The sequence below is a fragment of the Perca flavescens genome, chromosome 23, assembly GCF_004354835.1.
Source record: "Perca flavescens isolate YP-PL-M2 chromosome 23, PFLA_1.0, whole genome shotgun sequence".
Classification (NCBI taxonomy): Eukaryota; Metazoa; Chordata; class Actinopteri; order Perciformes; family Percidae; genus Perca; species Perca flavescens.
The window spans coordinates 21,067,500-21,082,359 of NC_041353.1; the positions used below are offsets into that span (position 1 = coordinate 21,067,500).

Here is a 14,860-nt window from a genome sequence, read left to right on the forward strand (position 1 = left end):
GTTCACACCAAGCATGTTCAGAACAGTTTATTTCATTTATAACAGGGAGTTTGTTAAGAGCATTTTACAGTATATAACTTCACAGTTGCATCTTATTGCTACAAAAACGTCTTTCTGGACTAACAGCACTAAGAAAACACTCAGCAGCACTGGGAGAATGATGCCAATATCACAGATTAATGCCCTCCCTGACTTCATCTGTCACCTGAAGATGCAGAGGCGACACGCTGAAGGATGGCAAATGTTTCACGACATCACGCCATCTGCTCTGCTGAACCTGTGGTTTGTGTGTGTGTGTGTGTCTGAAAGGTGTGTATCTGTGCATGTTTTATTTTTTTTATATGTTTATGTCTGAATGTCTGGTCAAGCCTTATGTTCACAGTTGTGTGTCCTTGTGCAAATCTGAGTCTGTAAAATCTGTGTTTGTATATGTGTGTGTTCTGCCAGCTCATCCTCCCATCCTTTGCTAGAGACCCTGAGACACCTGTCAGGCCTGGTGTGTCACAGAGAGGTGGGCTGCATGCCCAGACAGATCAGACAATCTCTGCTTTACACACACACACACACACACACACACACACACACACACACACCTTTGCATTATAACACATACAAGGACTTTCAAGGATTTGTTCCCAAATGTGCAATTTAGCTCTGTCAAAATGGGAAAAATGCCTCATCTTTCTATCCTTGTGACGACTTCAGGACCTTTTAGACCCAAAAATACACACACGCACGCACGCACGCACGCACGCACGCACGCACGCACGCACGCACCCTGTGTTGCCTCTTCCCTGGCTGAATCAGCAAGGGTCTTGACCTTTAGAAATGCCAACTGTTCCAACTCGTCTCTCCAACTTCACATCTCTTTCCAACTCCTGTGAGCTCCGTCTCAACACCCCCCTGCCCACCTGTCCGCCATGAAGGAGGCGCTGATCAGACTCTAACGTGTCCTGTGGCCGAACCATCTGTCCTGCTCCTGGGGCCCAGCCCTGGCGGACACGCGTGCGCCCTGAACCCCCGGCGTCCTGATCCTGGGGTCTGGGGTAGAGGTTGACGGTGGGCCAAACCAGTGAACTGGACGAGCAGAAGTCATTGGTGTTGGTGCAGCCGGATGCCACTGCTAAAGACGCGGACGACATCTCAAGGGGGTTGTATGTTGGCAGAAGACGGACGACGCACAGTCACGACTACTGTGGTCTAAGCCAGAACCTATTGCTGGGCTACCTTTTTTAAACACTACGGCATGAAGGGGAGGGGGCGAATGGGAGGGAGGAAAGGGGATGATAAAGAAGAATACGGTAAAAAGAAGAATAAGAAGAACAGGGCGTTATAGGGAGAGAGGAACCCTTTTCAAGCTGAGCAGAAAGGGAGAGGCGAGAAGGTTAGAATGACAGTGACGGCTGAGTAGAAAGAGGAAGAAGATCGAGAGGGGAGGAGGGGCTCCTGGTTGAACTCTTAAACCCGATTTAGTGTCAGTCCAGGCAGGAAAGCGTATCCCCTTCACAGGCTTTAAGGTGGTACAATACCTTACCTCAGCAGTTTGGCAGCATTTGTTTCTCTTAATCCCTTTTAACAGGATGTTGGTTTTACTCGTTCTGCTACATTTTGAACAAATAATACCAAAAACAAACACGCAGTTAATTAAAAGATTTCCTCTGTGGCACTCTGATGAAAAGACAGGCGACCAATGAAAACACATTCAGCCTCTGTAAATGAACATGACGGCACCGGAGACCGCTTTTCCACACAAAAAAATACCCTCTCTCATTATGACATCATCAATTCTGGTGATTTTCATGATTAAACTTTAAGGATTGCAGGTTGAATGAATTAGACATTTGGATGCTTGACACCCTTTCTAAAACTACATGGTCAAATATGCATTAAGTTGAGGTCACAAATTGAAATGACCTTTTAGAATACACACCATAACACATAACACTGTAATGTATTAAGAATAAATGGCAAGGAAACTAGTGTTACATAACATCACATTAAGGAAGCAAGACATCCTCAAAATACTGTTTCAAAGTGCCTTTTAAAGCAAGGTTGTTCCATCTTCCACTAGTGAGACCTTTTCGAGCCCCTAAAACGAAGACATTTCCGGTGTTATGATGAAGTCCAGACGGGCACAAACGGAGATCTTTGGAAACGACAATGCACGTCAGTTAGTCTTATCGGTTAGGTATAGGCTTACATACCTTTCAGTAACAGTTCTCCACCTCATCGTTGGTCCAAGCAAATAAATCCCTGGTCAGACTTTTGCCCATTGTTGTTTGCTTTCTTCAAAGTATTTCTGTATTTTCAACTAGCCTAAGCGATGTTCCTGGCAGGTCTTGCACACGGCACAGTGAGTGTCTAGTTTTGGGCCGTGGGTGGACAGCATGTGAGGGCTATGGGGGCACACGCAGAAGGATAAGACGAGCAATCCACCACGCTGTCATGTGGTTACAGTGAGATACAGCTCTAGCACAACACAGCCAGTGTTTGTTTTCCAAGCCTCTAACATGAGAGTGGGAGCTGTAAAGCACATATGGGTGTTTGCATATGGCATGGCACAGTAAGGCATGAGACTGGTAGCCGTTTCCACTGCTGTTTTGATGTTCAGTGACCCCATACAACATATATGGCGAAACAGTCTTTTATTCCGATTGTGTCTTGGAATATATCTCACTTTTAAATAAATGTACTACACAAAGCTGTGGCAAATTGAAAATATATGCAACACATTGTTTGGCCCCTGCAAAGTGTAAATTGTTGTTCTCACCCAGCCATGCTTGATTATTTCTTGAATGTTTTTTCTGCCTTATATTGTTGCAATGTTACAGCATCTCTTTCCACTTGTTGCAGGATGATTACAATCCTGTCAGTAGCTTTTGAAACCAGTATCAAATACTGTAAATTATAAGGCATCAGGAGGTTTTTACTTTACCATAACCATACTGAACTGTAAAGAAAGAGAAAGAATTCCCTGCAATGTTTTAAAACGTTACACATACTGTAAAAGGTGGGTGTGAGCTGCAAGTTTTTTCAAGCAAGTTGCTTGAAAAATGTAGTCAATTACTCACTACTTATTACTCATTGATTATCACATCACTAATTCCACAACAGCAAAAGTAATTTTTTTACATTACTCATTAACGTTACTTTAGTTTTGTTACTTGTCCCAGCTCTGTCAAAGGTGCATTTAAAAGGCACACCCACATGTCAAATATTATTTAAGTTATAACAAAAGTATAAAGTTAGTTTATGTGTATTTTAAATGTGTTTAAATAGCTTAACGTTAGCTCCAATAACGGCAACGGACAGGTGATAACTGAATGAAGGCTTACCAGTGGCTAACAACACATGTTGTCAAGTCACAGTTTCTAAATACAGGCTGTGTGCATTTCTCTGTAGATTGAGCGTTTTGATACTTTCACAGTATTTATATAACACTTCAACCTGCTTTATAATACAAAAAAAGACATGGAAATCTTACTTTTTACAATGTAGGACCTTTAAGAGTATTTAATGGTGAATTATTCCACTGAGACTTTACTGCAAATGGGAAACTCTATGCATAGTTAAGCTTTATGTGAGATTTACCATCAACTAATTTTACATGACCAAAACAAACCCGAAGTTGTCTGACTGTCCCTACATAACTCCTCTTTTATAAAGGCATGTCTCCCTTTTTCCAGTCGTGAAGTTTTCCTGCAGTTTAGCCTTCAGTTTCAGCTCTGAACAACTTTGTGATCAAAGTGTCTGACCAAAGCGAAGACCCCATCTGCCTCCACGCTTGATCAGGCACTTGGCATTGAGGGGAGGAGGGGGGTTGTCGATCTATCTGCTTCTGAGCATTTCGTCGCGGGGTTGGAGGTCTCTGTATCTCACTCTGTTTCACCCACGCATGACGCACTTGAGTCTAGATTCACTTATCCTCATCTCCCTGTTCTCTTTCTGCGCCCGTCTATCTCTATTTGATACTTCCCGCATGGTTGAATGGTGGAGAGGCTCCTGTTCTCGCTAAAACCCCACCAGCTGAGACAAAAGCAAAGAGACAATCCTCGCTGTACCGCAGACACACAAACATGCGTAAGAAAACATCCCACCTAAGGACAGGCACACAGAAACACACACCAAAAAAATCAAACAAGCAAAAGCCTAAATACACGCACAGTGGCTTCAAACACAAAGAAAAGGAATTAGTGGGCGTCTTAAAAGATTTATATTCCTTCCAGAGCTTCGATAGGCAGCGCTTCACATAAAAGCTCTCTGACAGCCGGTTATCATGCAAATGAGCCGGCTGTTTTGACGGCGCATTTTGAAGTAAACAGACTCACATTGGCAGACAGCTGAGACGTCAGGGTCGCCACCTTCTCCTGAGAGGCGTCCAGCTCCCGACGCAGCTTTCTGATTTGCTGTTTGGGGAAGAAAAGTGAAGAGGTATAGTTAACACTCCTGAAAAAAAAAAACACAAAGAAAATAAGACGTTGAACTTGCAACTCCTGTGTTGATATCTTTGATGTAAAAACCGTGCAGTTACATGGTAATACTGTGTAAAAAGACACTAGGGTGAAGTGTGAACACAAAGTGTGGGGGATTACCGTGGAATTTTGGACTGTTTGGCCCTTGATTGAAAAGAGAAGAGTAAAAATTAACACTATGTTGCATGCCTCCATCAAACAGCATGTACTGATGTGGCTGGAGAGAAAGGGGTTATCACAAGCCACAGCACTGGTTTTCTCATAGTTACACTCTGAGCAGCCAAGCAAGAGATATAGGTAAGTATTCCTGATCTGGGTCAAATAGCATTTGCAAATACCTGATATTGTAGTACAAGAAAGTGTGGACAATCACAGAAATCCATTTGGTTTCTTTCACACTGCTTGGTTCCAAAGTGCTGTCAACATCAGAATTTTGGTTTGACGTGTATGTCTTTTTTTTCTAAATATATAATTCATAATTAACAATATATAATGCATATGACAAAAGGCATATTTCCCCCTTGCTTCAACAGAATGCATTGGCAGTTTTGGCATTATAGGAGGATTTAGATTTAGATTTTAACTCAAACAAATGCTAACACTGCTGTTGGTGTTGTTCCAACATAACACCAAACGTCTCAAGTAAATGATGATAAATTCAAGTCCTGTATAGGTCACCGGACTCTAAATCGAATCTGAAAGTATAAAACAACTTCAGATGTTTGAAGAAAAAACAACCAGAATTGGGTCACTTGTGGTACTGCACTGTGACTGTAGTCCAGAATTGTCACTTTGTACCACGTGAGCTGTCCTTAAATGCTAAACCCCCCCACCCATCTGGCAGGGTTAAAACAAACCATTAACGATTACTGTTTGACCCAAACTAGAAGTTAAAGCTCTAATAAACAAGGACAGACAACAGGAATTCTAAGAGAAGTCACAAAATCAAACAATAAATCAGGAAAATCAAAGAAGAATCAGTGATTAACTGAACAGGATTGTTGAAGGAAGCCAAACAAAAAAAAAGAGCAGGGCATGCATTACATATGTATAGAGTATGTTTCAGTAATGAGTAAATTACATAAGCTATGTAGCACACGGCTGATGAAGATGAAATAAATGCAAAAGATGGTAATAGAAAGCAATGCAACATGGGGTTAAACTGCTTTATTTTAGAACTTGAAACACATCCTTATCCACCATCACATTTGTCATATTCATGTAGTTTTTGGTTGAAACTCATCATCAATAGGCCAAATGCAGAAAAACTGCCTTAATGCGTGTGACTTAGAGGTTGTTGACAAGAATCCCCAGGGGAAAAAGTCAGGAAACTTGAAACTTAAGACAAAACTCATTTTTTTCTTCCTCCCAGCTACCTTTGATGTGCTCATGAGCAAGGCACTTAACCCCCACCCGCATCTGCAGTGCAGCTACACTGAGCACCTTCAATGTGTAAATGTCTTCAACTGTATGAATGTGAAGCAGGAAGGTGCTAAAGAGAAGCAGACATGCAGACAGACGATATATTACCCATCCTTACCTCTGAGTGGGCTTTCTCCTCTGTCTGTAAAGTAGAAACATACAAAATTAAAGCCAAAAAAAGTGTGTTGTGTTTAATCAAACAAACTTTTTAAAAATGAATTAGAATATACAGCATGAGAAGCCTTTTAAAGGAACACGCCGACTTATTGGGACTTTAGCTTATTCACCGTAAACCACAGAGTTAGACAAGTCCATACATACCCTTCTCACCTGCGTGCGTGTTGTAAGGCTGTCTGACGGCTCCAGCGGCATCAGGCCAGCACAGAACATGCAGGTGAATGGTTCCAGTAATCCTACTGCTCCGAATAAGTGACAAAATAACACCAACATGTTCCTATTTACATGTTGTGATTTATAGAGTCAGAGCGTGTACAAAAACAACGTAACATGAGACACAGCCGTCTTCTAACTGTAAACAAACCGGGAACTATATTCTCAGGCGGAAGAATATAGTACTTGGGCGGAGTGATATGCTCGCAGCAAGCCTGTCTGAGAATATAGTTCCCGGTTTGTTTACTGTTAGTAGATGGCTGTGTCTCATGTTAGGTTGTTTTTTGTACACACTGTGACTCTACAAATCACAACATGTAAATAGGAACATGTTGGAGTTATTTTGTCACTTTTGTCACAATTCAGAGCAGTAGGCTAGTTGGAACCAGTTACCTGCAGGATCTGTGCTAGGCTAAGCTAACGCTGGAGCCGTCAGACAGCCTTACAGCACGCACGGAGATGAGAAGGGTGTGTATCGACTTGTCTTACTCTGGGGGTTATGGTGAATAAGCTAAATTCCCAATAAGTCGGCGTGTTCCTTTAATGCAATTAAAGAGAAATTATAAAATGGCCAATACATAGCCGAAGAGAATCAAATAAGTGAAATGAGATTAAAACAGAAGATATCACTATCTAACTCATTCGTCCAGGCCTGTCTCTGCAACTTAGGAGTGAAATTTGAAACAGGCGGAGGTGGGTGGTAATCAATTCTTCCCCATAAAACAAATCTGTTGCCTCGCTGAACGTGAAGACTTGGAGCGCTGCCTGTTCTATTACAACCCCAACACTGGTCCAGAGTCTTATTGGCTAAAGTAAAGTGAGGAGCATGCAGCGATGGACTTATATTTTGGTTCTACAGAAACAGAAGGGACAAGACAGAAATATTGGAAGAGTGTATGTGAGATGCAATGCTACACTCCATCACTCGGAAGAACAGAAGGCTTTAATTTAACTCTGGGATGATTTCAGCCTTAACATTTGCACCAACAATCAATGTTTAAAAGCACAATCTCGCTGTCCCAAAATGTCCTCCTAGCTCACTTTTTTGTGCGCTGTACTGAGTTTCAAAGCAATGAGTTGAGACGTTTAAGGATTTGGGGGCACTGTTGGGTACTATAACAAAATAAAGTTTTAAACCTGCATTAACTGATTTACAAACTGTAAACATATCACTGACATATTATTACCTTATAAAGGTATTATGGCAAACTTGTTAGCACACAGTTGCATATTTACACAATTAGCAGACACAAAGCAACATTAGAATTCATTTGAAGTGGTCTTCCTGGCCACCTGGTGAATAAAAGTCAAATATTTATTCTCCTATTTAACTCCTGAGTAAAATATCTGGCCTTTTACCCGCTAAATGATACTATGTTACCAACTAGTCGCCAATTTTGCCGTTTGGTGCTTGGCAGGTAGTGGAACAGTTTATGAGAGCTTGTTCACTGAAAACTGCCTTCTGTGTCTGGAAACAAAACTAATGAGAAGGGCGAGACACAACCAAAACATTAATGCTGCCATTTGGAAAACCAAAACAATGAGTGGAAAGGGGCTAAAAAACTCCACAGAGATGAGTGGAACTGCCAAGTTAGGTTGTAATTCTCTGTGCGGTTGTCACTAAGAAACTAATTACATTGCTAATATACCGCCCCAATTCCAATGAAGTTGGGACGTTGTGTAAAACATAAATAAAAACAGAATACAATGATTAGGCAAATCCTTTTCAACCTATATTCAATTGAATGTACTACAAAGACAAGATATGTATTATAGAAATTAGTCCAAAAGTTTAAAAACGTTCCTCAACGTACAATTGCAAGGAATTTAGGGATTTCATCATCTACAGTCCATAATATCATCAAAAGATCCAGAGAATCTGGAGAAATCTCTGCAGGTAAGCAGCAAGGCCGAAAACCAACGTTAAATGCCCGTGACCTCCGATCCCTCACGCAGGACTGCATTAAAAACCAACATCACTATGTCATGTCATGCGGGCCAAAGAGGAAAAGGACCATCTATATTGTTACAGTGCAAAGTTCAAACGCCAGCATCTGTGATGGACATTAATGCTAAAAGGTACATACAGGTTTTGGAGCAACATATGCTGCCACGTCTTTTTCAGGGACGTCCCTGTTTATTTCAGCAAGACGATGCTAAGCCACATTCTGCACGTGTTACAACGTGGCGTCGTAGTAAAAGAGTGCGGGTCCTAGACTGGCCTGCCTGCAGTCCAGACTTGTACCGCATTGAAAATGTGGGGTGCATTATGAAGCGCAAAATATGACAACAGAGACTGTTGAGCAACTGAAGTTGTACATCAAGCAAGAGTGGGAAATTCCACCTAAAAAAAACGCTTGAGTGTTGTTAAAAGGAAAGGTGATGTAACACAGTGGTAAACATGCCCCTGTCCCAGCTTTTTTGGAACGTGTTGCAGGCATCAAATTTAAATGAGTGAATATTTACACAAAAAAAACAACCAATAAAGTTTATCAGTTTGAACATCTAATATCTTGTGTTTGTATTGTATTCAACTGAATATAGGTTGAAAAGGATTTACAAATCATTGTATTCTGTTTTTATATAGTTATAAGTTCTACACAACGTCCCAATTTCATTGGAATTGGGGTTGTAAATAGCGATTGGAGCAGCTTTACTAGTTTTAGATTAAGTATACAGCACTGGACTGTGATGCTAACTCTGAAAACTAAGGTCAAATGAGAAAGAGAAGCTGACCAGCTACTTACCGCAGAGTACAGTGAAGACGTGCTGGAGACCAGAGACAATGAAGAGCCATGGACTGTAAGCACATACAGAGAGTAATGAGCGACAGAAGTGTAAAAAAAACAAAAAAAACTATGTGACCATTCAATATTTCCAATGAATTTGACCATGAGTAATTTCTAAAGTCATTTTTCTTATTCATTCTTGATTGAGCTGACTCAATAGCTCTTACATTCAGATGATGTGAGCTGTGAACAGTTATAAGAAGGCAAAAACACATGATTTGACGGTTAAAAAGATGACCTCTAAATGTGTGCAATCACAGCCTCTTACATCACCCACAAAAAGATCAGAGCAGAGCAGAGCGAGCCGTCAGCCAAGTCACTTACAGTGTGAAAACATGGCGAGAGCTCATCAAATCTGGTATTAAAGTACCTGATAACTGATGGGACTTTACTTTGGTGAATGTGGCCCTGAAATGATTTCTAATGGCTCCTTAGTAGGGAGGTAATCTTTGGAACGCAGTCCATTTGAAGAGTGTGTTTACGAGCGTGTCCCACCGTTTGTCCTACCTTCGTCAGTGCTGTCCCTGAAGGAGCCGGAGCGGCTGATGGCCCGTGGTCTGTCCTCCAGGGAGGTTGCGCTACCACCCAGTGGGTGACCCTCTCCGTACAGTTCAAAGGAGTCCTGGGCAGGGATGCTGTTGGAGCGGCTCATGCTGCTGCTGCCCGGTGGCAGGTTATATTGGCTGATGTTGGTGGGGCTCACTGCGCGGAGGAGAAAAACACCAACATCAGTGCTCAAGTTATAGGCTAAAAAGATGTAAATTGAATCAGTGATTAATCATTCATTCAAAAAATAAGAACACATATGCAGCTGGATATGATCCTATAATGTTGCAGATGTGCTGATTTTTTAATCATACATTTCAGTGTGATACAGTTTGTTTTACCAAGGCAATGTGTCGACTGGTCATATCCCACTTCACAGAAAGTGTAAATAAAGAGCTTTACAAAAATGGTTAAACAATTTAAAGTCATGGAAGAGACAAAAAACAGGAGAAAAAGGATTATGAATTATCATGATATCAGAAATAAATGGAAATGCATTAGCTAGTCTAACAAGTATGCATATATAGGATATATGTATACATAGGATATACACCATATATTATATATCCACTTGGATCCTAAACTGCCCCCCCACGTTATTATTATTATTAATAATAATAATAATGATAATTATAATTTATGTTTTAATGCATAAATTGAAGGAACTGAGAGATTACATTTGAAATTGTAATTTGATATGATTTCACAGGACAAATAATAAATTGATTGATTCATTCATTGATTGATTCATTGATTTAGTGCATAATATGAACACACTAATATTCATAGTGGAATTTTAATGCATGGGAAACATTTAAACCACCAAGTTCCCTTGTTGGAAGCAAATTTACTGAAACTGCAAAATAACTGATGCATACAATATATGCATCAAGTCAGTAAAAAAGGTCAGTGTGAGCTGCAGATCTGGACCATTTGGCTTTCAGAGATCTCCTTTGATTGCAGAACTCCATTTTTTCACTCGATTGATTATTTTTTACCATTTGGTTCGTTTATGTTGTCTTTTACGTCGGCCTTAAATCAAAAGCATTCACAAGTTGTATAGGCTAGAAATACATTATTTTAACAAATAAAATAACTGGGAGCAAATACAAAAACTGGATATTCACGGCGCTATCTATTCCAGATGTGCTACAATTAGAGTTCATTCGTATAGACGTACGCAGGTTGGAGTAGTGGTATTTTCCAGTAGTGGTGCAGGAAGCTCCAGGAGGAGATAGTGGGGATTGGCTGCCTGTGTCCTGAAGTCCCCCTGTTGAATGGGACCTCAACCACTCCTTCCCTTCCTCATGGGACGCCTGCCGGGAGGACGGAGGGTACCTGAAACCCACGAAGACACAGTAAACCTGAGGCAAAAAGAGATGTTTGGAAGTCCAAGTAGTGCAGTTTCTGTGACGATGAAATGAGTGCAGAGCTACATAATAGAAGCATGTGAGCAGATGGCAAAAAAACATGCATCCAAACACACAGATGCTCACATGCATGCATCTACACACATTCAGTCATACTGTATATACACACTGCTTTGGCTCAAAGCTACCAAACACACTGAGACTGCCGTTCATCTCTTCTCTCCCCAGCTCCAAAGTGGCTCAGCAACAGAAGGCCGCCTTATCGCAGGCATGACAATTGGCCATATTTAATCCTCTGAGGATGTTAATTGAGTTTGCACTCATCCCTTTTCAGAGCCGACTTCCTTCCAACGCCCCCATTACTACACTTGTCACATTTGACCCTGCTCCAGTCCCCCACGCCTGTGCTTCGTATTCTTCCCACCAGGGATTGGGTGGTGAAGAGTGTGTTGAATAGTGTGACACAGCAGCATTCGTCACTCACTGGTGTTGAAATGGAACAGACTGAAATATCCACGGGTCAGTGTTTGACTCAGTGTACTTTGTGCTTACAAAATGCCCATAAGCAGGACCAATATGCTTATTTATATGACTAAAAGAGGCAATTACTAATCTAAGCTCCTCTTGTAGGAGATCTAAAGCTCAGGCAGAAAATGTTGTCGGGTTTAAGATGTGAACAGACGGCCGTAAAACAATTGTGGTCAGAAAAAACTGTTGAGAAGAAAACACTGCAGTCCGTACTGAACATCCCATCCAACAGGCATAAAGTGTAGTATGAGATCAGATGCTTTAAGGCCGAAAAAGAACATCAGCACCAAATGCCATCGAAATGAAAGAATGGTTTGAAACCAGCATGCCCCATCCAACCCCTCTGCAGCAGTGCTGTATAATTGGCTAGAGAGGTTGTTCCCTGCAGAGGTTGTGTCACTGTGATGAATGGGTTATGGTATTTCTGTTTCAGTGTCTTTAGTCGCAGCTAAAATCAAAGTATCCATTGTACTTCTCCCCCTAGGCAAGCAGAGCAAATATTATCAGGAGGTTTAGGCCATTTTAGGGAGCTGAGGAAGAACTGCTCTGTCATGGCGACTGTGTTTGCCCCATTTCTAAATGAGAATCAGATGAGGATGCACATGGAGAAGCAGACATACAAACAGACAGATAAACACATTCCTTAAAGTGAGTTATAATCTAATGTGGATTTTAGGATCTGTGGTGCAAAATCAGATCCTGAGACATGAGAGAGCTATCATTACTTATGTGCCACAGCATTTTGTGGAGGTAAAACAATAGGTTAACATTTCTTACTTCATTGAGGTTTGGGAAGACACCCCAGTTAAGTCAAAAACTATTACTGGGTACATAAGGTGACCAAAGTGCATTGGAAAATGAACATGAGCATGCATTTTGTATTTTTTCTCTCTGTATTGCATAATGCATTCTGCAAATCCACAGCTAGTCAGATTTCTGCAGAAATGTGGTCCTGCAGTGTGAATGCTGCATGAGATAATCACAAGATTTGCTTATCTATAGATCTGTGGTTCCCAACCTTTTTTGTCAATTGCACACCTGCAGCCCTGTCAGATGAACTAAAGTACCCCTTCATTAATACCTGTTTATTTGAATCATTTTTCCATTACTTTTACATAACATCAAAGTACATTCATTTGGCAGATGATTTTGTCCACAGCAACTTCCAATAATGGCATTCAAACCATGTAGGAGTTAGAGCTAGTTATCTTGTTTATCCATCACTTAAAGCTAACTATTTCAACTGTTTATCCAATACTTTAAGCTAATTATTTACAAATGTTTATCCATTACTTAGAGCTAAATATTTTAACTGTTTATCCAATGCTTAAAGCTTATTATTTCAAATGTCTATCTATTACTTAAAGCTAAATATTAAAACTGTTTTTCCAATGTTCTAAGCTAATTACTTCAATTGTTCATCCAGTACTTAAAGCTAACTATTTCAACAGCTAATTATATTAACTGTGTATCCAATGCTCTAAGCTAACTATTTCAACTGCTATTTCAACTGTTTATCCATACTTAAGGCTGACAATTTTAACAGTTTAACCATCATTTTAAGCTATTGTAACTGTTACAATATCCATTACTTTTAGTTAAAATTTTCAACCAAGTATCCCTTACTTTAAGATAACTATTCTTACTGTCATGATAAATGCTAGCTATCTACCTAAACCATGTATCCATCACTTTTAGCATAGCGGTTTCAGCTTCTCTGCTTGCTAACTAATTATAACTAGGTGTTTTAGCTTACTCACTATATGGATACATGTTTTTTTCTACATACATATATTTGTTTCAAAATAGCTGAGCTTCTTCACAATATTACCCTATAAGCTCAAGGAATTGCAGAAGAGTACTCCTTGGGGTAGCTACAGGTAACTGGTTGGGAATCACTGCTATAGGGCAACACCATGCCACACGTATACAATAACATGGAAAGTACATTTGATATCAGAATGATCATTTTCATGCAAATGTTTACTAATGATGAGACTGTGAGTGAATAAAAGAAGAACGGTTGAGAATGGAATCTGGCTGAGTTGTACCTCAGTCCCTTTTTGGGAAGCGTGTTTCTGTCAAGAGGCATGCTGTTAAAACACAGAGGATGAGTGAATTAGATGGACACCAGAAAACATTTGACTTTTGTGATACACGAGAAAAATACTTTGGTCACATTTTACAAACTTGACTTTCGACACACACATACACAATGGAGAAACAATGCCATTACTAATGCATCACAGTACAGACAACAAATATAAAATAAAACAGGCCAATTTAAATAAATAAATTGTTTCATTTTTGAGACATACAGCTAAACTAGCAAGGGAAAATAAACGTGTGCCTTATGTCTTCTTTGCTATGTAATGTATTGCATGCACAGTATATGGACAAAGCAATGAAACACCCTGATAAAGACTTCTCATGGGAATGAGCGTCTGAAATGATCAGAATTTATTGTGGGACTTTTTCTAGCATGGCTTTGGACCCACAATTAACTTTAATGGTGATCCCAGAGACACTTAGTACCTGGTCAATGTAATAGACAACCTATGGAAAAGTTGGCAGGCCAGTTGGGTAAATGAGTATTAAAAGGATTAGACTCTGGAAATTATATATAATAATACCAAAAACCATGCCAGAAAAAGAAACTTAAATTCAACCAAACTGTGTGCTGGATGGGTGATTTTTTTCCTTCTAATTATATTACTTAGGCTTCCTCTGCATTGTATGTCTATATCTTAGGGTAGAGAGATATACTTTTTGTCTCTGTTCTCAAATGAAACAATGAATACGATTCAGCCCAATCGTATTCCCTGTTACTCACCCCTCAGACAGGGTGGACTTGACACTGCCGGTTCGTGTAACCTTGGGCCCGTGGTGGCCTAGCGGCAGATCAATGGACTCAGAACTGGTGTGCAGACTGGTCATGCTTTGGCAGCTCAGTGTGTCCTTGCTGCCAGCTGAGGAGCTACATGCAGGCCAGGGGCGAGCGCTGGAGGGCAGGGAGAGGCCAGAGGCCGGACTGGAGGCCGGGGAGTCAGTGCACAGGTCTGGGGTTTTACCGTACAGTGGGCTGCTGCCACCACTCAGGCCGCCAGCGCTGCACAGGCTCCCAGTGCCAGAGGATGGTGAGTCCAGGCTGGCCTGCCTCGCCAGTGTGCCGTGGGGGCTGCCCAGTATTGAGGGGCACTTGCCAGAGTCGGGAGTGCCCGGAGAGCTGGCCTTGCTGCTGGCTTTGGTGCCAAATAATCTGGAGGTAGAGAGGTTGGTGCAGTCATTCAGAAATGCTCAAAGGACAAGGGATGAGCATCTGCAAGATCCATACTGGAAAATG

At 41.0% G+C, this 14,860-nt stretch overlaps 1 protein-coding gene across 5 annotated transcripts in view; it reads right to left on the minus strand.

Annotated features, from left to right (window-relative positions):
* The window catches only part of nav3 (neuron navigator 3), a 225,119-nt gene that overhangs the window by 22,199 nt on the left and 188,060 nt on the right, over positions 1 to 14,860 (minus strand). For all 5 annotated transcript variants that reach the window (XM_028570121.1, XM_028570119.1, XM_028570120.1 and 2 more), the window contains 8 exons: positions 14,351 to 14,776; positions 13,569 to 13,610; positions 10,800 to 10,957; positions 9,581 to 9,775; positions 9,032 to 9,084; positions 6,013 to 6,036; positions 4,593 to 4,616; positions 4,329 to 4,406 (listed from right to left, as the gene is read on the minus strand). In XM_028570121.1, the coding sequence (XP_028425922.1) occupies positions 4,329 to 4,406; positions 4,593 to 4,616; positions 6,013 to 6,036; positions 9,032 to 9,084; positions 9,581 to 9,775; positions 10,800 to 10,957; positions 13,569 to 13,610; positions 14,351 to 14,776 (1,000 nt within the window). The remainder of the gene's footprint in view (positions 1 to 4,328; positions 4,407 to 4,592; positions 4,617 to 6,012; positions 6,037 to 9,031; positions 9,085 to 9,580; positions 9,776 to 10,799; positions 10,958 to 13,568; positions 13,611 to 14,350; positions 14,777 to 14,860) is intronic.